Raw genomic sequence first — 26709 nt, forward strand, 5'->3', positions numbered from 1 at the left:
AACCATGCCATTTGCGGTAACATCAACGGACCTAGAGACGATCATACTGAGTGAAGTAAGCCAGACGGAGAGACAAATATCATATGATATCACTTACATGTGGAATCTAAAGTATGACACAGATGAACTTATCTACAAAACAGAAACAGACTCACAGACATAAAGAACAGACTTGTGGTTGCCAAGGGGGAGGGGGCTGGGGGAGGGATGGAGTGGGAGTTTGGGATGAGCAGATGTAAGCTATTATATAGAGAATGGATAAACAACAAGGTCCTACTGTACAGCACAGGGAACTGTAGTCAATATTCTAGGATAAGCCATAACGGGAAAGAATATTTTTAAAAAAGAATGTGTGTGTATATATGTGTGTGTGTGTGTGTATATATATATATATATATATACACAACTGAATTGCTTTGCTGTACAGCAGAAATTAACATGACATTGTAAATCAACTATACTTAAATAAAAAATATTGAAAAAAAAGCCATCACATCTATGCTAAAAATAAAACATTCCGTTAATAATAATAAAAAAGAAGGGACTTTTTGTCCTTCTGGCTGCACGTGGAGAGCGGCCAGCGGAGGTCGGCTGAGGCTGGATGGTGAGGACAGGTCGGGGGCAAACTGCAGACACAGCAGCTGAACCCATCAAGGTGTTGCAGCTTTTACTTGTCAAACAAAAGGTGTGTGGATTCCAACACGCAACAGGCAGAGCAATGTAGACCAGTGCACACAGGACACGAGGGAGGCGGGGGGTGTGTGGGCAGGCTTCCCAGGCGCCCACCCCTGCCCTGCCCAGTGCTGCAAGTTTGTGGAGGGATTGAGTGAAGGAAAAATGAACGCTACCGAATACACGTGTTAAGGGAAAGATGACCCGTATACCAATCCATTTTTATAAGATTTAGCCGATATGAATTATTTTTGAAGACTCACAGATCAATAACTGACACTTTAAAAGTCTAATCGATAAAGAAACATTAAACATTACAATTAAAAAAAGAAAGGCCCCCCCGGCCGCTCATCGTGGGCTGCTCGGCTCAGCCGGCCGGCGGCAGGCACACCCTGAGGCCTGCCTTTTCTGATGCCTTGGTGGGAGCAGGGCGGTCCCTGCCGTGGAGTCGTAGGGGCACTGGTGTCCTGCACAGAAAGATGCGCTGGGCCTGAGAAGGGGCGGGGGGGTGGGGGGGGGGTGGGGGGCTGGGCTGGGCTCTGCCTGCAGACAGAGCCTCTCCTGGGAAGAGTCATTTCAGCGGGGACGCAGGCCCGGGACCCCAGCTCTCATCTGACCCACGAAGTCAGAAAGGTATCGTGCGCTGGCTCCCCGGGCCTCCCCACAGGCTCTTTTGTTTCTTCTGGCCGACACACCCACACTGTTGCTTCTGGGACCTGAATGCCTGCTCCCTGGGCCTCAACTCAGGCACCAGGAGCTTCGAGAGGGGACAGCAGTGACCCTGCAGGAGCAGCTCCAGGGCCAGACCACGCTGCCTGAGGCCGCAGCCCCGGCCGTTTCCCTCCACCTCGGCCAGATCTCTGGGAATGTGCACACTCTTCAGAGTGGGAAAACTAGAGACAATGCCTGGCTGCGTAAAGCACGTCAGTACACAGCTCTTGTCATCGTGAGATCTCCTGGTGAATCTCTAGGTGGCAGCTTCTTGCAGAAGAATGTGGAGAGCCACGTGGTGGGTGCAGAGCCCCTCGGGGATGGCAAGATCCTAGCACTTCCGTGTGTCCATGACACCGGAGAGTCACCGGGCCTTGACCGCCATTGTCAAGTTCTGAATTTCATAATTCACGCCACCTTAAACTCACTCTGGAATTGCTCTCGACACAGAAAACAGTGCACATGTGTGGGAGGACTGCCCTTGAACACAAATAAAATTCCTTCGAACGCCGGGATTCCTACCCCAACTCCAAGGCCAGAACAGGTGATGGAAGAAACCCCACTATGTCTAAGCCACTGCCTGAGTCTCTCTGGGGTGTCAGGTGCTTGGAAAACAACACACTCATCCTCCAGCCAAAGAAAAACACGTCCATGGAAGACACCCCACATCCCACCTTACAGCTTCACTTTAGAGAACGTTTCCTGGTTTCTGTTGTCGCAGTTGGTTTTCTTTTTTTCCTTTCAATTCACCAGTTTAAGTCAGAGAAATGCTTTCCTGGTGAGAAAGTTTTTGAAGTCTGTTTCAGATCTGCTGAAAACTAGGAAAGCCACCACCTTTACATTGGCTGGACAAACATGCAGGTTACCGTGTTGCAAATAACTTGAAGAATGCCTTACTATTAACATTTTATAGATAATTCTGTAACTCTAGGCTTTCACCCATCATTATCTCACCAGAATATCTCATCCAAACCATAACCTCCAGCACTTTAAATATTTAAATCACAACTCAAGGTCAGGTAATAGGGCTAACTGCCACCGGCCTCCAAGCGGACGGGCCCCCTCGGCACACATACCTGGAGACCGCGCAGTCTGCCTGCCCCCGCCAACCACGACAAGGCACAGACCAGAGGGACTTTACCTGGGCAGAGCCGATAAGAGCCACTGTGATGCCATTTAACCAAATACTTCCAACCATTCACCGCAAACCACCCCTCTGAATCCATACCAGGGTCAGCCAGCACAGCCCCCGGGGCCCCGGGCTCGGGCCACACACAGAGACATTGTTGCTTAGCTCACGCTCCCCAAAGAGGTAAATTAGTGCACTTTCTCCAGAGATCCCAGGCCACAGGCTGACAAAGGCGAGTCTCTCCCTTGGAGCTCACGGAGAAGGAGCCGCCAGTATACCTAGCACAAAGCATCACAGGAGGCACATCCATAATTCAGAGCAGACCTTCAGCTGCTGCCGCCACGACTGTGAATTATTCAGCAGGCAGAGAAGCCCCAGAGCTGTTCTCAGAGGCACAGGAGCTGAGGCTGAAGCCCCGGGGGCCTCTGGGCGCTTGTTTTCTGTTAAACTAGCAGCGGCAAAGGAAAAAAAAAATACTTTTTATAATAAAACTCTTAATTCCCCTATTTAAAACATTTTAATCCCATAAACAGAAAACTTATCTTTTTAATGAGAAGGTGATCACCTTCTCATTAAAAAATTGCATAGTATCAGGAATAAGTATTCGCTAAGTAATAAGCAACTACCCCAAACTGAACCACTTTTAAACCGCAAGGAGCACTTTGAGGTCAAAGCAAAGCATGCACGTGGCTGTCCCATGAAAGCTTTGTTTATAAAAACGGGCGGGGGCTGGATCTGGCTCTCAGGCTGAGCCGGCGGCCACAGATCCTTGGGTGGACACTGCTGCATCAACACCTACAACTAGGTGACAGTTCTGTTAAAAAGGTGTTCAATCAATCTCAACATTTTCCAAGAAAACAATGCAGGAAAAGTGTTTAACGATGCAGCAGAGCCCCAGTGGGTCCCACTTTCCTATCAATGTCCTTTCTGACCTCACGTTTCTGAAGTGCAGCCATCTGCTGATGAGGCAGCAGAGCTCAGGGGTCGCAGAGGCAGTCAGGCCGGGACGCGGGGTCCCAGTCCCTCTGCGTCGGGCCCCTCACCTGCCCAGGGACTCAGGCAGTGCTCAGAAAGGCAGAGCTACCAGCACAGCTGATAAACTGGGGAGACAGGACTTTGAGCGAGGTCCGAAAACACCTCCACTGGACCTAAAGCTGCCCCTTTCTTAGAGCCACACGTGCCATCCTTTGGGGGCAGCTTTTAATTTTGACATAAATTAACCTTGCAGAAAATTACAAAAACAGTTAAAGGAACTCCCATACACCCTTTCCCAGATTCACCAGCCGTCTACATCTTGCTCTGCCGGCCGCGTCATCCTCTCTCCTCTCCCCTTCACTCCCTTCCTCCCAGTCTCCTTCTCTAAACACACACGCCAGTAACTTTTCCCAAACTATTTGAGATTAAGGTGGAGACAGCATACCTCTTCACCCCTGAATACTTTAGTGTGAATTTCTGAAGTACGGGGACATTTTCTTTCACGACCACAGCACAGCCATCAAAACTGGAGAAAGTGACACAGTCCGAGTTCCAGTTGCAGCACTGGTGCTGTTTGGTTGGGGTGCTGGGCTCTCCACTGTGGAGGCGCTAACCTGCCCTCTGAGTTGATGGATGGCTCTTGTTCCTCGTCAAGCTTGTGTCCAGTATTTCAGCATCTGCAGAAGACTTTTCTTTATATATATATAAATTTATTTTCTTTATTTTTGGGTCTGCGTTGGGTCTTCGTTGTTGCGCACAGGCTTTCCCTAGTTGCGGCGAGCAGGGGCTACTCTTGGTTGTGCGCAGGCTTCTCATTGCGGTGGCTTCTCTTGTTATGGAGCACAGGCTCTAGGCGTGCGGGCTTCAGCAGCTGTGGCACTCGGGTTCAGTAGTTGTGGCTCGCGGGCTCTAGAGCGCAGGCTCAGTAGTTATGGTGCACGGGCTTAGTTGCTCTGCAGCATGTGGGATCTTCCCAGACCAGGGCTCGAACCCATGTCTCCTGCCACCAGGGAAGTCCCCACAGAAGACTTTCTGACACCATAATTCCTCCACATTTTACTGTATGAAAGAGCTTTCCCTCCTCGCCCACTTACTATAAACTCATTTATCTACATCAGTATGCACTCAATGGACTTCTGTTTTTATGCTCTGCCTCCCTTCAAGCCGGCACCTGGGGCCTTCTGGTAAGTCCCCATCATGCACTGAGCACCTCCTTATTTTCTGGTGTAAGAACATGTGTGGGACTCATTTTGTACTTTCCGTGCTCCAGACCAGGAATCAGTTTTGCTCCAAGGAACCCAGTTCCTTTCACTGAGGAGTGGTGTTTGGACACCAAGATCTGGACACAAGGGGCACTCATTGCTACTGGGGGTTTTTGTTGCTTCCAGGCCCTTCCAGTGGACAGAGCTAAGAAATACTGATACGCATACCCACACATGCCTATGAATACACAGGTGCACAACTATTTATCTACTTATTTCTACATGCTCACATCCATCTATTAAAACCATGAATTCATACTGACACCTTAAACCCCAACCCCAACCCTAACCCCAATACATTCTCCTGTCCCATATTTGTAACTCCCTCACCAGCAGCGGAGAACTGGGCTCCCACTATTCTTGGTGTATTTGCTCATCTGCTGAAGCCTAGAATACACAGAAGGTACTTTAAGAACTGATAACACGGACTTACCTGGTGGCACAGTGGTTAGGAATCCGCCTGCCAATGCAGGGGACACGGGTTTCAGCCCTGGTCCAGGAAGATCCCACATGCTGCAGAGTAACTAAGCCCATGCGCCACAACTACTGAGCCTACGCTCTAGAGCCCGCAAGTCACAACTACGGAGCCCACGTGACACAACTACTGAAGCCTGCGCGCCTAGAGCCCGTGCTCCGCAACAAGAGAAGCCACCGCGGTGAGAAGCCCGTGCACTGCAATGAAGAGTAGCCCCCACTCACTGCAACTAGAGAAAGCCACGCGCAGCAACAAAGACCCAACGCAGTCATAAATAAATAGATAGATAAATAAAGTTATTTTAAAAAAAGAACTGATAACGCATACACTGCCAAAAACAAAACCACTAACTAGACTTTAATCTTTGTTTACAGCTCTTTTTGAGATAAAATCCACACACAGTGAAATATACAGTCCTAGGTGCAGGATTCCATGAGTTTTAGCATCACGTCATTTACTTTTTTTTTTTTTTGCGGTACGCGGGCCTCTCACTGCTGTGGCCTCTCCCGTTGCGGAGCACAGGCTCTGGACGCGCAGGCTCAGCGGCCATGGCTCACGGGTGCAGCCTCTCCGTGGCATGTGGGATCCTCCTGGACTGGGGCACAAACCCGTGTCCCCTGCATCGGCAGGCAGACTCTCAACCACTGCGCCACCAGGGAAGCCCATGTCATTTACTTTTTAAAGCCTGTACTTGCTCATCAAGTGAACTGGTCCACCCTTCAAACCAGGCCTTGGGAATATCTGCCATTCGGCCATTTCAACGGTAAAATTCAGTTCTGGGGGAAAATCCAGGTGGAGACTCAGGCCCATGATGGTCATTCTGGCTCTGGGTGGCATAATGCAATAGACTGCATGGGCCTGGATATCTTTATGTCTTGGTTTTCTCATTAGGGGAGAAATTAACAATTGCAGGGCTTTGTGCAACAGTACAAGTTAAGATCTTTACACCACGCATCTAAATACTGAAAAAATATCAAAGAAGCTAACGTGCTGTTAAGTAAGATATATTCTATTCTCCTCTCTTCAAACGCCCTGAAGTCTAGGCTTGAACTTAGAATTCTGGAACTTGCCCGAGTTCTGCACTGAAAGGTGGATGCACAGGGAGGGCTGCCCGGCCCTCCCCCCACCCCCGCCCTACCCGGCTCAGCTGCACGTCCAAGTCTGCCACGTCCTGCCCACACCGCACAGTAGGCTCCCTAAGAGTATTCACTTCATTCCCCAGCTGCAGCCCTGACACGTTTTACAAATTTAAAGCAGCAGGCCTTTTTTTTTCCTCAAAGCAATCGCATATGGAATCCCTGTGTGTGGACTGGGCCACTGGGAAGGAAGAAGATACAGACAAGAACAGGTGGGACAGACCTCGGCCGCGCTCTGCTTGACCTGGTGCGGCCTCGGGCAGGCAGCCTAGCACCTCCTTCATGAAAGATCTGCCACTATTTACAGAGCCCTTCTGACGATGAGAATGAAATGTCTATGGAGCCTGACAGCACCTCCTCGGCACAGAGTCTGCAAACTATTGATCCATCAGCCCATTTTACAAAGGAAGTTGCTGAAGTGTGAAGCCCTCCTATGACCAGCCTGAGATTAGCTGGTGAAGGTGCTGAGACAGCGTCCATGTGCTCCAAGGGACGCTCCCAGTGTCACCGTTCATGAACTCCTGGCCAGATGTCACAGCCCTGGAGAGCAGGCAAACGCCTCCCAGGTCTATAGGGCAGCGCTCAGTGTACAGTATCCTTCCATATACTTCCCAGGGCCACAGGAAATGTGGGCCCAAACACCAGAAACCTAGATGCTGAGTCTTTCCTGGAGTCACCACCAGAGAGTCGATTTATAACTGTTCTGGCAGAGCAGAGCAGAACAAACTTTCCGTGTCTGAAATGACACAAGTCCTTCTGGAGACTGAAATGCCAAGCAGATGGGGGTGAGATGCTGGGAGAGCTCGCGAGGCCGTGTGAGTGGGCAGAACGGTAGCCAAAAAGGGTCAGCGTGGGAAGTAATGCGACACGCAAAGGGGACGTGTCACTTGTCACATGAGCGCTCGGGATTCAAGGCACAGTGCTAGCAACCGTGACCACACGTGGGCTGCCCACCAGCCGGCATCTGACCACAGGGCGCCTCCAGGACTCACCAGAAAGGGACGCGGGACACTTTTCAAAGATTAGCCCTAATCAAATTCATTTAGTATGTTGATTTGAATGAAAAAAATTCACATTATTCACTTACTAATTCCTTAGTGAAATCAGTGTATTTCACCTCAGTGAATAAAATACATACACTCCGTGAAGACCTCGTTTTATTCTGGGGCCAAGAGCCGCACGTGAAGCGTGAACCCTCCGGCTGCGGCCTGGCCCTGTCTGGAGGCCACGCTCAGCGCAGAAGCCCAAGGACCCCGAATGGGGGCTCCACAGGAAGACTCAAAACTGGCGCTCGCCCCCGCCTGCAGCCGAGGCACAGCTGCAGGTGCCAGGCCTGCACTGAGACCGTGCAGGTGGGGGGCCAGGCAACGGGCACCCTCCCCAACAGGACAGGGGGCTCGTGGGCTGACCATGAGAGAAGGAAAAGGATCAAGGGGATGAGATCATCAAGGACGCACGGGGCAGGCACCGCCTTCATCAGGGATGGCACTGGGAGGCCACTCCTGTCAGTGGGAAAGAGGTAATACCGAGACATAGGAAAGGCTTACTTTTGGGTCAGGTATAAACTGTACTTTCTGCCTACGGCACCCATAGCCTGGGATTCTGGAACAGTTATGATTTCACATAATTTTAATAATGAAGATAATATGTCAGGTGCAAAACTAAACGAATGTAACACCTGTGTCTTTTATGTGACTTCCAAATAAAGCAATCAAATTCAGAAAGTCATTTGTCCCAGACTGGGCTCCAAAATTCTGGTCACCAGGCTGGCTCCTGAGGGGTCCTTACCTCGCCCCCACCTCACCCCCAAAGAAGGCAGGCAGCTCTCCTGCCCCTTCTCCTGCAGGAGGCGGTGCTGAGTGGTGGGGGCTCCCAAAGCCCCACCCCTGGTCTGGATGTCTCCAGTGGGTGGCGCTCAAGGCAGAGGTGGCCCAAATTGAGGAAGCATCGACAAACTAAGGGGTCCACAATCTTCAAAAGCGGCGTGAATGCGAAAAGCAAGCGAAGAAGGAGGAACTGTTCCATTGAAGGAGACGAAAGAACCACGACAACGAAAAGCCAAATGTAATTCTGAACTGGATCCTTCTACCATAAAGATGACATTTACTATGAATTGGCGAAATGAACAGGGTGTGAGGATGAGATGGTAGCAATGTATCGGTGTTAATTTCCTAATTTTGATGGCTGTATTTTGGTTATGCAGGAAAATGTATTCATTTGTAAGAAATTCACTCTAAAGTATTCAAGATGGTAAGGGTATCGTATCAGCAACTTACTTTCAAATGGTACAGGAAAAGTTCTTTGTCCTACAGCTGCAATTTTTGAAAGTCTGATATAGTCTCAGACTGAAAACAAATTACATGGTGCAAAAAATAAATAAAAATAAGGGTGTGCCCTCTCTCCCCCGCCTGCCCCGAGGATCTGCGAGCCTGACTCTGCCATGGAACAATGGATCAGGGCTCCACCACACGGGGGAACCCAACATCCTCCATGTTCTCCTCCTCAAACTGGACGGGCCGTTAAGATGAGTAAGAGGTAAAGTGGGGCCACGCCCTCCTCCTCATTTCTCAACATACATCTGTTGAAGGTCTACTTTGTGGCAAGCTCTGTCCTGGGAGCCAGAGCCCCCAGCCCGGCTCTACCTGGCACAGCTGTGGTGGTTCACGGTGTGGGTTCCGGAGTCACACTGTCCTCCCCGTTCTGTAACGCTGCAGTAACAACCGTGTACTCATGTCACAGGGATGCTGTGAGAACTCCACTCCTCACCAAGTCACCTCACCTTTCTATAGAGCCACAGTAGTAACTATACTGGCATCCTAAGAGTACTGTGACAAGCGGTACCAGGCACATAGTAGGCATTCAATAATACTGGTTGGATAAATAGATCACGTGTTCCAAATACAAGCTAATGAGGTGGCACAGGCTGAAAGGCATGTAACTTCAAATATAAACATCTTGCAGTTTTAATGCACAATTCATAAAATATTTTCTACTTAAAAATTTTAAACATAAAAAATAAAATCCCTTACTGATCATTACCTAAAATTCTAGTCCTATCTCCCCTCCCTAGAGGAAACCCACCTTATTAATTTGGTGTTGATCCAAATTTCTTGTTATGCTTTTACAAACATATATATGTTCCTATCAAAACAATGTATATTGTTTAGGAAAGCTACTACTTTTCGTCTTCCTGAACTCCATTAGCTCTAAAAGTCAGGCCTGGCCACGTGACTGATATGCTGTGGGTTTTCTAGTTAGATGAGAATGTCACTTGTAAATAATGATTATTTCGTTCCTTCCTTTACAAGTTTTAAAATTTCTTTTTCTTGCCTTATAGTGTTGGCCAGAATCTCCAATATAATGTTAAATAGTTGCTAAGATATGAAACACCTTTGCCTTATTCCTGGGTCTAATGTTTAACTATTAAGTATAACTTTAAAAAAATGAAATGGGTAGAAGCAGACTCACAGGTATAGAAAACAAACTAGTGGCTACCAGTGAGGAGAGGGAAGGGGGGTGCAGTATAGGGGGAGGGGATTAAGAGGTACAAACTACTGTGTATAAAATAAGCTACAGGATATAACGTACAACACAGGATATAATGTACAACATGTTTTATAACAACTACAAATGGCGTATGACCTTTAAAAACTGTGAACTACTATATTGCACCTGTAACTTATATAATATTGTACATCAACTATACTTCAATTTAAAAAAAAAAAAGGAATGGGGACTTAATTTTATTAGATACTCCTTTGCCTCCACTGTGATAATCATACAGTTTTACCCCTTTAATCTATTAATATAATACAATCTGCTTATGTGACCGTGATATTCCTTTATTGAAGTGTAAGCGCCATGAAGGCAGGGACTTTGCTTTGTTCACCAATGTATCCCCAGTGCCTGTAACAGTTTTTAGAAGAGAGTAGGAGTTCTAAAAATAACTCTCGAATGAATAAATGGTGACTTGAGTGGAAAAGCCTCTAATGTTAAACTATCCTTGCACTCCTTGAATAAACCTCACTTCATAAGGATGCATTTAAAAAATGAAAACACTGCTGGATTCAATTTGCTAAAATTTTATTTAGGAAGTTTCCATATTTGTTCACTAAGTTAAATTGGCCAATAATTCAATTTTGTGCCATACTTGTCCGGTTTTGGTATCAAGGTTATGCTGGCTTGATACGAGCAGGGTAGGGTAGCTTCCCACCTTCTATACCCTGTGTGGTAGACCACGTCAAGTCCAAAATATTTGCTGCCCCTGCTTGTGGGAGGGTTACCGTGCCCCCCACCGCAGTGTCAGGCTTGGCCCTGTGATGCGAGAGAGCGTAGCACGTAGTGCTTGGGAAGGAAGCACCGCCCGGCTCTGCCACAAGACTCACAGTGTCCCATAGAGGAACTGCTGCGACAGCGAAAACACGCAAAGTAAAACAAGGCCAAACTGCAGTGGGCGTATAATGTAAGTAAAAAAGAAATTTTGCTTTCTTAGAGCCACTGTGATTTTGGAGTTATCTGTTATTTGCAACATCATTTATCCCAAGCTGATCGATATACTCACCTATAAATTGGTTTGGGCATGTTGCCTTTTGCGGTGTAGATCTTTGACTTCCAAATCATTTTTGCTTATGTTGATTTATCTAACCAAAGTTTCCTTTTCTTCTTAGGCCAACCATATTTTCCTAAACGTTGTCCAATTGACCTGGTAATCAGATGCATTAGTATAAAGTTATTCGTAGAATTTTCTTATAACTTTAGTTCTCTGTTATCTTTGAAGTCATCTTTGTCTTCTTTCTTCTTCATTCTTAATGTTTTTTCCCTCTTTTTCTTGATCACACGTACTGAAGACTTATTTTTTTGTTGTATTAATCAGTTATATACTGTTTGTTTTGTTTTCCATTTTGTTAATTTCTACTTTATGTTTTTCCCTACCTTGTCTTGAAAGCTTATTTGCTGTATTTCCCAACTTTTCTTTTCTATAATATATACATTTAATACTACAAAATTTTCTCTGAAAACCACTTTGACTATATCCCACTGGTGTTAATATGTAGCACTATAATTACTGAACAGTTCTAAACTGTATTATAATTTCCAGCTTAATTTTCTCCTTGACCCATGAATTATTTAGAAATATAGTTTTAAACTTTCAAATGTACAGTTTATTTTGTACTGTCTTTTTGTAACTGACTTCTGTTTAATTACCCTGCAGACAGTAGATGTGCTCTGTTACCCTGCGGACAGCAGATGTGCTCTGTTACCCTGCAGACAGTAGATGTGCTCTGTGTGCTACAAATATATTTTCAATTTGTAGTAACTGCATTTCTGGAGTAGTATATTGTCAACATTGGTAAATACTTCATGTATCTTTGGGAAAAAAGTGTACTCTCTATTGGATGTAAAATTTTATACATATAAAATTTACGTTGTCTGTTTTATAATTCAACGTTCTGTGATCTTACTCTATTTCTTATCACTTGATTTCTTAGTTTCTGAAAAAGGTATATTATAGTCTTCCCCTAAGAATACTTGTCCACTTTTACTGTAGTTCATCTAACTTTGTTTACAAGTGAGAGACTCTATTTTTGGTGCACACTGCCTACTTTCCTCTTTTTTTATTGTTTTTTCACTTGAATTATTCTGTCTGGTATTAATACTGCCGTACCAATTTCCTTTTTCCTTAGTATCTACCTAAGAAAATAATTAATTTCATTTAATTTTTTCAATCTTCCTGTGTCCTTTTGTTTCAAAATTGAATTTTAAACAATCTAAATGGAGAGTTTTCTCCTTTGATGTCCTTTCTCTTCCACTGCTCTTATAATCTTCTTCAGGACCTGTCCTAGGCTCTTTTCTCTATGTAGTTCTTCTAGGCAATTTTATCCACTCCTAGTACCGTTTATATTGGAAATGCAATGAAAACAGCAACAGTGATATTGACAATAATAACGGCAGCTATCATTTGCGTAGCTTTTCATTATGTGCCACGTACTGTTCTAGACGCATCGCAGGTATCAGTTCCTGTCATTCTCACAGTAGCACTGTAAGATGGGTCCTGGTACCCATCTTACAGACAGAGAACTGCGGTGGCCAGCTGGTGGCAGAGTCAGGGTTTAACCCAGTCCATGCTCTGACTCGTGTGTCTTATCTCCTCTCACGTCTCCAGCCGTCTTCCAGTTCCCACTTGTCTCATAGGTTTGAGACTTCTCTTTTCTGCATGATCTCTAATTACTCAAGCTTGCCAAGGCACTGAAGTCCACTGGTGGATAGATGACCCTTAAGCTCACGCTTTCCAGGCGCAACCGCTTCTGGCATCCACACTCAGTTACCCCACTGTCTACACCACATCTCCACCTGGAAATTGCGAACCACCTCAAAAGTCACAGGCCCAAAGCAGAGCTCTTGTTATTGCCCTGTTATCTGTTTCTCCCGACCCTGCTCCTTCCCACCCCTGCCGACGTGGTGACCGCCCCCCAGTGGAGGTCTCCTCACCCTGCGCTCTCCTCACAGACACAGAGTCATCCTCTCTCAGGTCTCCACTACCCCGGATGCTCCTTCTCGGCTTTTTCCTGGCTCTTCCCATCTCCCCAAACTCACATGAGGGACAGCCTCTGCTCTCATCTCGGGGCTCGGCTCCGCTGGACTCGCGGGCCTCTGGCTGGAGCAGGCCCTGCCGCCCGCCTCCATCTCTCCCACCACCAGCAGCAGCACATCCCGCGACCATCCACCGTCTCCCAGAGGCGAGCACGGCCTGTCCACCAGCCTCTCTCGGGTGCTCGGGTCACCTTACACGCAAGTCCCTGCAAAGTCTTGTACGTTACAAGGCTTTCCCTCCCTTCTCTGAACAACAGCATCTGTTTGAGGGTGACACGTTGGCCTGAAGTAATCTCGATTAATGCTGGTTTTAGATACTGATAGAGGTCACTCATCTAAAAGAAACAGTTTTTTAAAAGGCAAACAAAGCCAGATTTAGTATTTATTCCTGGGGGAATGACCTGAAGATTTTTAAAGAGCAAGACAGTAAGTGGCTACGTAATGAAGATCACGAATGCACAGTCACAGAACAATGAGAAAACCCAGCTGCCCTAATACCAATGGCTGTTAGCGGCTGGCGCCGCACTTCCAGTGAAAGCATCACTCACAGATTCCAAAGTGCTGTACCCCCCCAGCTCAGACAGAAAGAAGCAGAGGTGACTCTGGAAAACTGGCAGTGACTCACAAGTTAGCTCCAAAATGTGTAAGGAAATGCAAAGGGCCTGGAATAAGCCAAACCATCCTGAGACTACACAACCAGATCTCTGAACGCACGACAGAACGACAGTAATGACGACACAAGGTGCTGATCCAATGACAAAGAGACCAATGGAACAGAAGCTGGAAGCCAGAAACAGACCCACAAATATACGATTACCTGATAAAGGTGCTGCCTCCTTTCAGTGGGGACAGGACCGCCTTTTCAATAAATGGAGCTGGATCAACTGGGTCCCAGACGGGAAAAATGAATCTTGTCCCCTAACTCACAGCATACACAAATACCAGCTGCAGATCATCAGAGCTTTCAATGCAGAAGATAAAACAACGATGGCTTTACCTTCATGAACTTGGGAAGGGCAACGCCTGCTCTAAAAGGATATAAAAAGCATCACAGAAAGGGAAAATGATAAATTGGATGATACAAAGATTAAAAACTTTTGGTCACCAAAAGAGACCACAAAGAGGGCTTCCCTGGTGGCGCGGTGGTTAAGAAGCCACCTGCCAATGCAGGGGACATGGGTTCGAACCCTGGTCCAGGAAGATCCCACATGCCGCGGAGCAACTAAGCCCGTGAGCCACAACTACTGAGCCTGTGCTCTAGAGCTCGCGAGCCATAACTACTGAGCCCACGTGCCACAACTACTGAGCCCACGTGCCACAACTACTGAAGCCCGCGCGCCTAGAGCCCGTGCTCCGCAACAAGAGAAGCCACCACAATGAGAAGCCTGAGCACCTCAATGAAGAGTAGCCCCTGCTCGCCGCAACTAGAGAAAGCCCGCGCACAGCAACGAAGACCCAATGCAGCCAAAATAAATAAATTAAAAAAAAAAAAAAAAAGAGACCACGAAGAGAATGAACAGGTAAGCTGTGGGGGAGCTCACCTGAATACATAAATCCAATGTATTTTTTCAAATTTCCTACAAATTTCAAATTTGAATTTTTTTCAAATTTCCTACATACCAATAAGGAAAAGTAGATGATCTAGCAGGAAAATGGGCAGAAGTCTTGCATGAGCACTGAGTTGAAGAGACAGAGATTAGAATCAGGCCAGGCCAGGCTGGAATTTGCAGGTGCCAGGAGGAAAGCTAGTGAAGAAAGAGCTCCAGAAATCTCAAAAGAGACCCCTGGAGTCTGTTGCTGAATTCTAAGGTGTGTGCACACAGGGCGAAACCCATGAGGCCAGGCAAAGAAGAGCTGGGAGCTGCAGGATGAACGTTCCCAGAACTCACACAGGGTTGTGAGATTTCTGAGTCCCCACTAGCTCTGCTTGAATGCCTGGCCTTCAAAGGAGACCCCACATGTGTCAGGCTTCAGTAGTGGGCTAAACTAGCTTACAGTGAAAGCGACTTTAGATTTGGCCTAGAAAAAAAAAGCGTAAAAACAAGCCTCAAAGGGGCCAAGCCAAGCCCCAAGTAGCTGAACTGCCAATTAGAACAAAGCCCTATACTCTTCAAGGGAAGACAACAAAATCCCGCAGCCAGTCGAAAACCACTAGACATGAGAAGATGCAGAAATGTGACCCACGACCAGGAGAAAAATGAGGCAGTAGAACAGACCCAGGAGTGACAGCGAGGATAAGTGAGCAGTGAGAGACCTGTTGTAAACACGCTCTAGAGTTTAAAGGAAAGCGTGAATATGTCAGGAGAGAAGTGAAGGGTTCTAAAAGATCTGAAAGGAACTTCTAGAGGTGAAAAATAAACCTCTGAAATGAATAGTCCACAGGATGGAATTAACAGCATATTAAACACTGTAGAATAGATCAGTGAACTTAAACACAGAACAAAAGAAACTATGAAGCATATGGAGAAAAAAAAAAAAAAAGGCTGAAAATGAACAAGTCTCAGTGGCCTGTAGGAAAAGCCCAAGTCCCCAGAGTGGGAGAGGGGCGAACAGTATCTGACACTCAACACGCCCCAGATGGCGGATACACAGCAAAACCAACCCAAGACTCATCGCAATTAAGTTGCTGAAAACCAGCGAGAGAGAAAATCTTACAAGCTGAGAAGGCAGGCCCAAAGGCCTCTACTTTCTCTCCTTAGTTTTCTTAATCTGCATAAAAGCTGCTTAGGTAGAGCTCTTGCAAAAAGCCACTGAGCCCTCCCCAACCTCAAGGTCGACTTCTAGACCTTTCCCCTAAATTATTTTGGCCAATCAGATTTTCAGCCCAATCTGTGTAATACTTTCTCTGAGCAACGTTATACCTATTCTCCTGAGAGTGAATCTAATAAAATTTTCAAGCCACTTGGCAAGTCCTTAGGTAAAAAGCTTCCAGCATTTAAAACAATATTAATTATTTTAGTAAACGCTTCACTGAAGTGTAATACATACCAAAAAAGGGCACAAATCATGAGTGAACACTCGTGTGAGAGGCAGAACACGGGCTCTGGCGGGAGCTGCCTCAGGGTGACTGCTCCCCTGACGGGACACACGGCTTACTAGACCAGTCCTTACACTGCTCTGCATGCTACGGTTTCCTAAGAGACGCTTTCCCCCCAAGAATCAAACTAATCAATCCCCTTGGAGTGGAAGGAGACACACCTGCTTCCAGGTGGGGCCTCTGGGGGGAGGATGAGGAACGCACACAGGAAGGGGTCACAAAGGGGACCCCCTTCCACAGTGACTGCAGTGCTTTGGAGGAAAGGCCTCAGGCAAATACGCCCCAACGTTAGCTGGCGTGGCTTCTAGGAGGAAGGTATGTGGTCACTGGTTTATTACTTTCGAACTTCTGTTTGGTTGAAAAAAATTTCACAGTATAAATAATTACTAATAAAAACTCTCTCCAAATATCTTGTAGAACTGGAAAGAAATCAGCACACTGCAAAGAATCTTGGCAGAAATCGAGTCTCTATCCTTCCAAAAACTAAACTCCAAGTCTGACTAGTGTTTACAAAATACTTAGTACTTCGTACCCTATAAATACACTATGCAACTCTGGGTATAATTTTTAGGTTCAAAGCAGACCATAAGGTATGTTACAATATATTAAACTGAAATAAAGACTTCTGGTTAAAACAACCCCTCCCACACAGCAAATAACAAATTAACATTCCATCTCTACTAGTTAGCAAACATTTTTGAAAATGTGCAATTAGGCTGCACTGTTCTTCTGATGAGGAAAATATGGCTTCACCCGAATTCTGTACAAATACCCATGACACCACTCTGAAACCTTTACATTTCTCCTTCTCTTTCATAATTTTACAGGATGCAAATTCATTGCCAAAAATACTAGAGATCATAGTACCTCATATTTTATTTTTAAAGATTTTTTTTTGATGTGGACCAATTTTAAAGTCTTTACTGAATTTGTTACAATATTGCTTCTGTTTTATGTTTTGGATTTTTGGCCGTGAGGCATGTGGGATCTTAGCTCCGCGACCAGGGATCGAACCCACACCCCCTGCACTGGAAGGCAAAGTCTTAACCACTGGACCACCAGGGAAGACCCAATACCTAGTATCTTAAAGAAGGGTGCAGTTTAACTCCCTCAATTAACAGGCACGTAACCCTCACCACCAGGCAGCTGCTGTAAGAGCCCCGGAAGCGGCCTGACGCGCAGGGCCCACTCCTGCACCGCGACCCCACCAGGCAGGCAGAGAAGGTGCCATCAGGCCTCGAGAAAAGACAAGACACAGAGAGAGACGACGGCGGCCTGCGAGCTTCCCTCCGTGGCCGTGGAGCGCACGGTGTGAGCGGATTGGGGGCGGGCGGCTAGCCAAGAGCTGCCCGGGGGGAGTCAGCTCTTTCCAGAGAGTGACCAAAGCAACAGGAGTTTTTCTGTGCCTTGATGTATTCTCTCACACACGATGGTGTTAAAGGAGAGGCCCTCTAAACCCCAAACCCCTGAAGCAGTAAGAGTCACTTCTGGAAACCAAAGTTTACTGTGAACTTTAGTAAAGCGCGAGGGAAACAGAGCTGGGAGGCAGACCTGGATGGAGGGCTGAGGGTTGGCCTTAGGCGAGAGGCGGGAGGGGTCCCAAGGCTGGAGGTGGGGAATGAGGACCCTCGGCTGGAGATGGCCCAGATTGTGCTCACCATGGCTCCCCGGGTGTCCAGCAGGGTCACGAAGCGGGCAGAACCGGGAGATGTGGCCCCGCAGCCATGCCCACTGAGCTACGCTCAGCCCTGGCCAGGTGTGTACAAACTTTTGGGGAAGGAGCCCCGGTGGGCCCTGGAAAGCGATCTGCTGGGCCTGAGACCACTCACCGCCCAGCACCTGGAGGAACGGGCGGAGAGGACTGGAGGCTCTAGTCTGTGACCACCTACTTTGCTCTTTTGTTTCCTACTGAAAGTTATTTCAAAACAAGACAAAACAAACCGGCACACGGCAGCTGCCCAGGTAAGTGTGGGCAACGTGAAGACGAGCCACCGACTCTCCTCCCCCCACGTCCAGCACAGGCGGGGGCGGAGGAGGGGCAGTAAAAATCAGCCACAAACTTAGCAAAAGCAACCAGAAAAGACGGCACCGTCTGATGCCGTAAGCTTCAAACAAGAAAAAGAGAAAGAAAAGAGAAAAAATGAGAACGTTTTGACAGGTTCCGAGTCTAACCCATCCCTGAGTCCCCAGCAGGTGTCCTGGGGAAGGAAGGTGCACCGACAAAACAGGGAAAGTCAAGGGTACACCCTTGTGGGTAGAGCCCAACTAGTGCTGAGGGTGTCAGCTCAGGCAGGAAGGACACGGGAGCTCGGCACTGTGGTCTCTCTGGGCTCAAGAATGTCAGTGCCAGAAAGCACAGTGTTAAGGGCCATGGGGACTGCTGACATCCACAGATGGGAGGATGACGTGATAGATGGGTAAATGGGTGGGTGGGTGGGTGGACAGATGGACGGATGGATGGGTGGGTGGGTGGGTGGATGGATGGGTAGGTAGATGGATGTGTAGATGAGTGGGCGGACGGAGGAAAGAAGGTATAGAATATGCAAAAAGCAAACACAAAGTCTGGTCTGGAAGAAAACACAGCCTAAAAAGCTTTAGAAATTCTTCATGTTCTATGAGAGAAAGGGGAGAAAGCACAGTTGATGAAACAGATTGAGGACAAAATCAATACTATTACAAAATGAATAAAAAGTAAAAGAAGAGGCAAGATATGTCTGAAAAATCAAATTAATAACATAGAAAAAAACCTTTTACAACTAAATTGCCTTTGAGTATAACTGACTGACTTTCTCAAAGAAGGAGAAGAGAACACTCTTGGGCTCTTAGAAACCTCCCTGGTGAGTGAGAGCAAAGAGGCCGAGGGTCTGACCTGCTTAACGGTGACCACGTGATCAGAACTCCTTCCGAAGATTTGCAAACCTATCTGATAAAGGATTAATAAACATAATATACAAGGAGCTCATACAACTCAATAACAAAAACCCAAATAAGCAGATTAAAAAACGGGCAAAAGACCTGAGGTGAATATATTCTTAGACACAGAAGACATACAAATGGCCAACAGGTACATGAAAAGATGCTCAACATCACTGATCTCAAGGAAATGCAAACCAAAACCACAATGAGATGTCACCTCACACCCATTAGTCGACAGTCTTGTCTATTATCAGAGACAAGAGGTGAGTGCTGGAGAGGGTGTGGAGAAAAGGAAACCCTCCTACACTGTGGGTGGGAATGTACATTGCTGCAGCTGCTGTGGAAAACAGTCTGGAGGGTCCTCAAAAGAATTAGAACTAGAACTACCATAGGATCCAGCAACTCCATTCCTGGTGATTCATCCAGATGAAGCAGGATCTCGAAAGATATATGCATCCATGTTCACTGCAGCATTATTCACAACAGTCAAGATATGGAAACAAGTTAAGTGCCCATGGAGGAACAGATAAGGAAATTATGGTGTGTGGATATATATATATATATATATATATATATATATATATATATTACGTATAATGGAATATTATTGTCTTAAAAAAAAAGAAGGAAATCCTGCCTTTGCAACACCATAGATGAATCTGGAGGACATGCTAAATGAAATAAACCAGACACAGAAAGACAAAAACTGTATGATCTCACTTCTATGTGGGATCTAAAATAGTCCAATTCATAGAAGCAGGGAGTAGAATGGTGGCTGCCAGGGACTGGGGGGAGGGGGACATGGGGAGACATGGGTCAAGGCATGAAAAGTGTCAGCTGTGAGATGAGTAAGTACAGCGCGGTGACTATAATCGTAGTGTTTTGTACACTTGACATTTGAGAAGAGTCGATCCCAGTGTTCTCACCACACACACAAAAGGTGCCTGTGTGAAGTGACAGGTGTGTTAATTAGCTTGATTGTGGTGATCATGCCACAACGTGTATGTACATCAAAATATCACACCATATACCTTAAACACATACAATTTTTTTTATCAATTATACCTCAATAAAGCTGGAAAAAAGTAAAATAAAATAATTTTTAAAAGGGAAAAAGAAAGCCTCGCGTAGGAAGCGGTTACTGATATCAGAAGTGAGTCCGAACAACACGCACGGGTGGGTACCGAGCATGACCTAGGGCGCTGACCTCGCCTATAACCGGTTTCTCTTTGGCTGCATCTCACAGCCCAGGCTTATGACGTAGTCCTGGTCACTAAGGGACCATTGGCCCGACACCACATACTCAGCTGCTCTCCACGTTGACTGTAACTACCGATGAGCCTAACCTGCCAGCACACCTCTCAGCTACCAGTTACAAAGGAACTAACCAGCAAGCGCAGAGCCTCCACCAGACCCCCGTCCCCCCTCCCAGTACTGAGCCCCGGGACTGAGCCGGCTCAGGCAAGGCCCAGAGTTCATGGAGCCAACGTCAGTGCCCCAGGCTGGTGACACCCGGGCTCAGTGGCCAGGGCTCCGCAGCTGCCAGGTGACACGGAGCCCCAGCGCTCCGCCTTCCCTGTCACTTCCTAACCTGCCGGCCCCCTTCCTGGCGTCCTATTGCTTGGCCGAAGTTGTACTTCGTTGGAAAGGGGCAGACGGAGAAAAGCAGGGCAGACAGTAGACATAAAATCAAAGGCCGTCTCCATTCAGAAAACAACAATTAAAGAATGCATGTCTTTCGTCTCAGATATTATTTCTGATTTCAAAAGGTCCCGGTTTTTATGTTAGAACAATAATCAGAAATATTACAAAGTACTGCTTATTAATTTATGGCAACAGAGTTTAAAATCCACTCCAGAACGATCTGTCAGACAGAAGAAACTGCACGCGTGTCCCCGTGGACACTGGGGCCGCGGATGCAGAAGCATCCTCAAAGGCCCTGGCCACGCCCAGCAGACAGTTCTGCTGCCGTATTTTACAGAATGGGATTCTACTAAGCTCGCTTGCTTCTTTTTTGAGACGGTTTCACGAAGAAGGAAAAACTGAAAGCCACCGCCCTAACGGCCTAACGCAGGCCTTAGCCCCGAGGCCCTGCTGTCTGCCATACTGTAAATGCCCGAATTCAATATTCACTTGACAAACACCTCCCGTGCCATCGCTGTGCTGAAGCCACCGCGCGAAGGTCACTGTCCAGTGGGTGGAGGGAGCAGACAAGCCAGTGACACCGATAAATAATTAAAATGATGGTACCTCGTCAGCAGTGTCGGAAGGAGATGAAGCCTAGGCTGACGCTCAAGTGAAGGCCGGGGTGGTCGGCGCAGGGCTCCGGGGGGCGCTGCCCCAGGCCGGGGAGACCACGCTGGCAGCGGACAGTGCTGTGGGAGCCCACCGAGACCCCACGCGTCTGAGGGGCCGCGGGAGACTAGGGGAGGAAGTCTGCCAGCCCGGGGGGTGGAGCGAACCGCGAGGGGCGGAGTTTAGGCGGAGGAAGTGGGAGGGGCCGGGATTCAGGGGGCGGAGACGGAGGAAGGTCACGGGGAGACCCTGGGGCCACAGCATGCTTGGGGAGAAAGAGCGAGGTTGGAAAGGCTAGGTTGGTATGTGTATGAAGCAGCTAGAGAGAACGTGCCCCGTGCCCCAGACCCCAGACCCCAGACCCCAGACCCCAGGAGCCAGAGCCGCGTCCCCCATGGTCACAGCCCGACACGTGCCTGCAGGTGCAGGCGTTTATTCGAAAGCTCCCTAATGCCCCAACTTCCCAACCTCAAAGGGCGGGTCCAGTATCGGCAGAGACAGCCTGGCCCTTCCAGGGTGTGGGAGCTGGGTGGGAGGGGAAGTCCTGGCGAAGCTGCTTGGTACTACAGGGTAAAAAAGAAAGAAAATAAGAGAGTAAACTTTAATTACAATAAAGCTGCCTTGTGCCAAACCCCCGGTTCAGGGACTGGAAGGCTCTCTCCCCTCTGCTCGGGAAGGCCTTACAATGCCACCAGCTGTGGCCGCCAGCTCCCCAGGGTTCCGTTCCCACACGGGGGATCCGGGGTGAATAAGCGTTCGGACAAGTTGCCACAAGGCAGGTCATTGCATTTTTAAGCGCCTCTCACGTGCTAGGATGTTCTTCCTTTTCTTGAGGTAGAATCTGCCTCCCTGGACTCCCTCCTGGTCCTGGTTTGCCCTCCACAGAGACTGACCTCTAATCCTTCCTTCACAGGGTGGTCTCTGGCTTTGGGCCACTCTCCTGAGAAATCGAAAAGACACACTTCTGGTTGACAAAGATTGCGAAAGCAGCATTGTCCAGCTTCCTTAAAATAAAGCCACAAAACTAGCTATATGGTGAGAACACACATAATAAAGGTATGAAGTGTGAAATGAGTCCAAAAGTTAAACGAGTCCAAGTGACCTCACCGGCAAGGTGAACTGAACACAAAACATTCCTGAGTGCTGATTTATTAGTCACCCAAACCAGGCCGACGGCTAGGTGGAGGCCGCGCGGCTTGTGAAAAGGCTGCTCCCCAAAGCCGGTCCTGAGTCACTGCAGGACTCGTTTCCCATAGAAGCAGTTTGTTCCTGGAGCTCCCAGGCCCCCAGGAGCCGGAACCTCCTGCTCAGCACGAACATGAAACATCTCTGTGGACACACGTTCTGAGTTTGTGCCTGGATCCTCTCACCAGCCCCGACTGCGGATGGGGTAAGGTGACCCCAGGAAGCAGGTGTCAGGAACTGGAGGGTCCAGGGCTGAGACGCGGAGCAGGGCGCTGTGAGCCTGGGTCTGCAGTGAGGCAGACCTCAGAGCCTGGGCCCAGCCTCTTAACTTGGTGTCTGTGTGACCCTCCTTCTGCCTGCGTGCTTCTACCTGTAAAGATGGCTGAGTATAACACACACCTCCTGGAACTAACGTGCAGAATAAATGAGATCGCTTTTTCTTCTTATTTGTAAGCAGAAAAGAAATTGAAGATGGAAAATAATAAAAGCATGGAAAAACTCAATAGGACACACACAACTGTCTGGTGCAGTCCCTGAAATTGAAGGCGTGCTCAAGAAATAGTGACCTTGCCCCCTCCCTGCTCTGCCGCAGAGGGACTCATGAGGGAGGGGCCCATCCTGAGTGGCCCGGGGCCTGAGGCAGGAAGAGAAGTAGGGACTTGGGGGTGGGGAGCCCCAGCAGGGCAGGGGGACCACTGCCACCAGCCAGGACACCACTTCCTTAGAAAGGACACAGGGCTGTGAGTCTGGGACTTCCCACACTTGGGAAGTTTAACTTTCCAAAAATTGTAAAATGAAGTACATAATAAAACTCCCCGGGGTTCCTGCATCTACCCCTGACAGAAGAAAACTTTAGAGATGAATAAAGCTTAATAATTATGATTAAATTGAACATTTTAAATAAACTTCGCAAATGTATAAACGTCCTGCAGAAATGAATGCCTTCTAGCAGAAAAGATAAATGAGCGCACAGGAGAAAGGTGAACATGAACAGAACACTGTGAAAACCACTCACTTCATCCTGGAGTTGGTTACAGGTCCTATTTCCTTTCATTAGGGAAGCTTTTCCCACTCCTAGCTTAAGGTGATTAAATGACATGATTATTGTTGTACATAAGACAGGTAACATAATTCCTTTTATTAAAAAAATAAATCCCCAGACACAGACTTGAGGATCTGTCTGGTCTCAGCTTCAGGTATCTGCACATTTCTCGTACTTCCCACGGCTGGACTGACCCCAGCCGGCGGAGGGTGACTGGCGTCACCTTCCAGGCCGAGCCCCGCCGCGTATCTGCCACCCTGTCTAAGGCTCATGACTGAAGTCTGTAGTTGTTGGACAACAGAAACCCTTGGTTTCTCTTTAGCTTACAATAAAGAGGGTAACGTTGAACCCCGTGACTCCCCAGCTCTGGCAGTACTTGGGACCCACAGCCAGCAAATAAATGAAAATAAAGTGCTGATACATTCTGACAAATTACAAAATTCAACTCTCAATAGACAGAACAGAGTAATTAAAAACAAGTTAAAAAAACCAAAACTGTGAGCATAGGACTTTTATGAGTATTATCAGAAATAAGGAACATTTGGAAGAAACTCTCCAAATCATTTTGAAGGGTTTTTAAAACTCACGGAACTAAAATGATAAGGGTTACATCGAGAAATATCTTAAGTGAAGTAGGATATCTCCGGCCATCTGCTTTTCGGGGAAGTCCCATTAAAAGAACCCCCTGAACAAAACCACTTAAAGGCAGAAAGTAAGCTTCCTCTTCATCCCACACCTCTCCAATTATCTACTAAACTTTTCCTAAGAAAGGGAAATTTAGCAACCGAGCGTCTCACCCGAATTTGCTCAAATTCAGCGAGAGCTCTACAACCTCCACTTGCTGGTTTACAAGCTGGTTCTGCAAGGCAGGCAGCAGGTCTTTACTTGCTGGCACAGGAATGCGAGGGGACGGGCGAGGGTGCTGTCACACCCAGCACGTCCCTGCGATAAACTGCTTCCAAACCCCAGGTGGCAGCCACTGGGAGGAACGGAGAGCTGCCCCCAAACTGGCCCCGACTAAACCCTCCCCCCACCCAGGGAAGCAGAAAGGCCAAGAAAACATCGTTACGAGAGAGCCAACAGCAAATACACTCCACATTTGAAAACATCGTTAAAAATAATAAAAATATACATCAGAAATTGTGACTTACCACCATCAGACACAGTTGCAGACTGAAAGAAAAGAGAGAGAGACATGAGTTAATTGGGCCTCATGACAGGTCAGGAGATGATAGCACGTCCACGTGAGGAGCAAAAGCAGACTCTGGCCGTCCCCGTTCTGGGAGCGGGTGTCCAGGAGACCAGCCGCCTCACTGGGGCGCGTCCCTGCGCTTCCTGGGCGAGCCGGGGAGCAGGCCGGGCGGAAGCAGCCCATCTCCACTTGGGGACAAATCCCAGCACGTTTGACATCGCCGTCTTAGTAACAACCTCGGTGAGAACCGTGTTACAACTTCGGTCTGATCAGCCCGGGCTGGAGTCCGTGAGGCGCACCCACGTCCAGGAGGCAGGCACCCTGCCCACTGTCCGTCCAGGGCCAGGCGCTGCCCTGGGCACATCACAGCCCCGCTCGGCGCTCTCACGCCGAGGCCCGGCCCGCGCAGGGGTGAAACCGCCCCGGTGGTAGCAGACTGGGGGCTCGCCCACAGCCAACCCCGACCACCAGGCCCAGCCACCCTGAGCAGACAGATGGGGACAGGCCAGGACTGGAGGGAGGAGGCCATCGAGGGAGGTCCTGGAACGACAGGCGGGCTGGGCTCCCGAAGAGCTCTGAGCAATCCTCCGATGGGGACAGCTGAGCAAGGCCCCCTGGGGACCCGCCTGTGGGTCAACAGTTCTGAGGTTGCAACCTAGGGAAGGTCACCTGGGACATGGAGGGAGAGGGCTCCGGAGAAGGAGTCGGGAAAGGGAAAAGCTGGGCGGAGGCAGGAGAGGGTGTCGGTGGCACAGACACCAGGGAGCCTTCACCGCGGGAAGGGGAGCGGGTTCCGTGCAGGGCAACCTGCTGCCTTGTTGACATGTCCTGGTCACGGCACAGGCACAGCTCCGAGAGCAGCGGGCAGGAGGGCCCCAAGGCAGGGACGGGGGCCAGCGGGCCGTTGGTGCGGTGCCGGGCACCGGAGCGGGCGTGCTGCCCTCTGCGTCTTTGCCCAGCGCTGGGCTGGGCGCAAGGAAACCTCCCAGCCACGCCCTAAGAATAAACCCACTGCAGAACCCCCAGGCCTTGCACGCCTTCCTCTCTGCAGAGGGAAGGGAGACCGGAGTGCATGGCGTGGAGGGTGAACGGGGAGCCCCTTCCCAAGTTCTGGGCCCCCCCAACAAGCAGAGGTCATGTTTTAAGACCCCTAAGGCCAAAGCCAAACAAGTGAGGACAGAGGTGCCCCAGATTAGCTGCTTCCGGTGGAAGCCCCATCCCCCCGGGGGAGAGAAAGCATGTATTTGTGGCTGAATTTTGAAAAGAGCCACCATGTCAACTGCATCCCCTACTCACTGTTTGGCCCTCCCGTCGCCAGCGCCAGGGCCCCCCAGACCTTGCCTCCTTGACTTCACGGAAGACAAGGGACGCTCTTGGTCGCAGCCCCTCACCTTGTGGGACTTACACCTACCCTCCTGCCCCCAAGGGTCTGTCCTCTGACAGCGAGAAGAAGAGGCTTCCTGACGGTTTTAGGATGGGGCTCGTCAGCGTTTCACACCATCGTGAGCCCTCGGTCAGAAATACTCTGGAACTATGACCTGGTACCTTATCCGTATATTTTTCAATAGTAAAGACACAGGCTATTGTGGGTCCAGCTTTGAAACCTTCATCTTGCCAGACAGGCAGGCAGTGCGCAGGCCCCGGCGAGCCACCAGCCCTCACACGCCAAGGGCCTGGTTTCCACCAGAGAAGCGCGGGGTGCGTCTCCTTCCCAGGGTGGACGAGTGCACTGTGGGAGGCTGTCCTTCTGCCCGTGCTCACAACAAATCACCTACGATCGTGTTGTAAATTAAATAATATCAAAGGCAAATTACTCCCTTGAGATTATGAGAAGAAAATCTGCAAGGCCATACACAGAAGCAGAAATACTATCAATAACAATTTTGAAAAATAAGTCATAAAATGCAAAATCCACAAATGTGAAAGACGTGGCTCACTTCATGTTACAATCATGACTAAAACTAAAGTCTCAGGCTTCAGCAGACTGAACAAAATGCACTAAAAAATCTCACACGCATCCCCAAAATGAACTGAACTCAAGATCCAGGAGACAGGAGAGTGCCTGAAGCCAAGAAGGAGGTGGCCGCTGAG

At 48.4% G+C, this 26709-nt stretch overlaps 1 protein-coding gene across 4 annotated transcripts in view; it reads right to left on the minus strand.

The window, feature by feature from the left end:
* RGS12 (regulator of G protein signaling 12) overlaps window positions 1-26709 on the minus strand; it is a 117506-nt gene that overhangs the window by 24372 nt on the left and 66425 nt on the right. For all 4 annotated transcript variants that reach the window (XM_060013044.1, XM_060013043.1, XM_060013046.1 and 1 more), the window contains one exon: window positions 24578-24599. In XM_060013044.1, the coding sequence (XP_059869027.1) occupies window positions 24578-24599 (22 nt within the window). The remainder of the gene's footprint in view (window positions 1-24577; window positions 24600-26709) is intronic.

The sequence above is a fragment of the Delphinus delphis genome, chromosome 5 (assembly GCF_949987515.2).
Source record: "Delphinus delphis chromosome 5, mDelDel1.2, whole genome shotgun sequence".
NCBI classification, from domain to species: domain Eukaryota; kingdom Metazoa; phylum Chordata; class Mammalia; order Artiodactyla; family Delphinidae; genus Delphinus; species Delphinus delphis.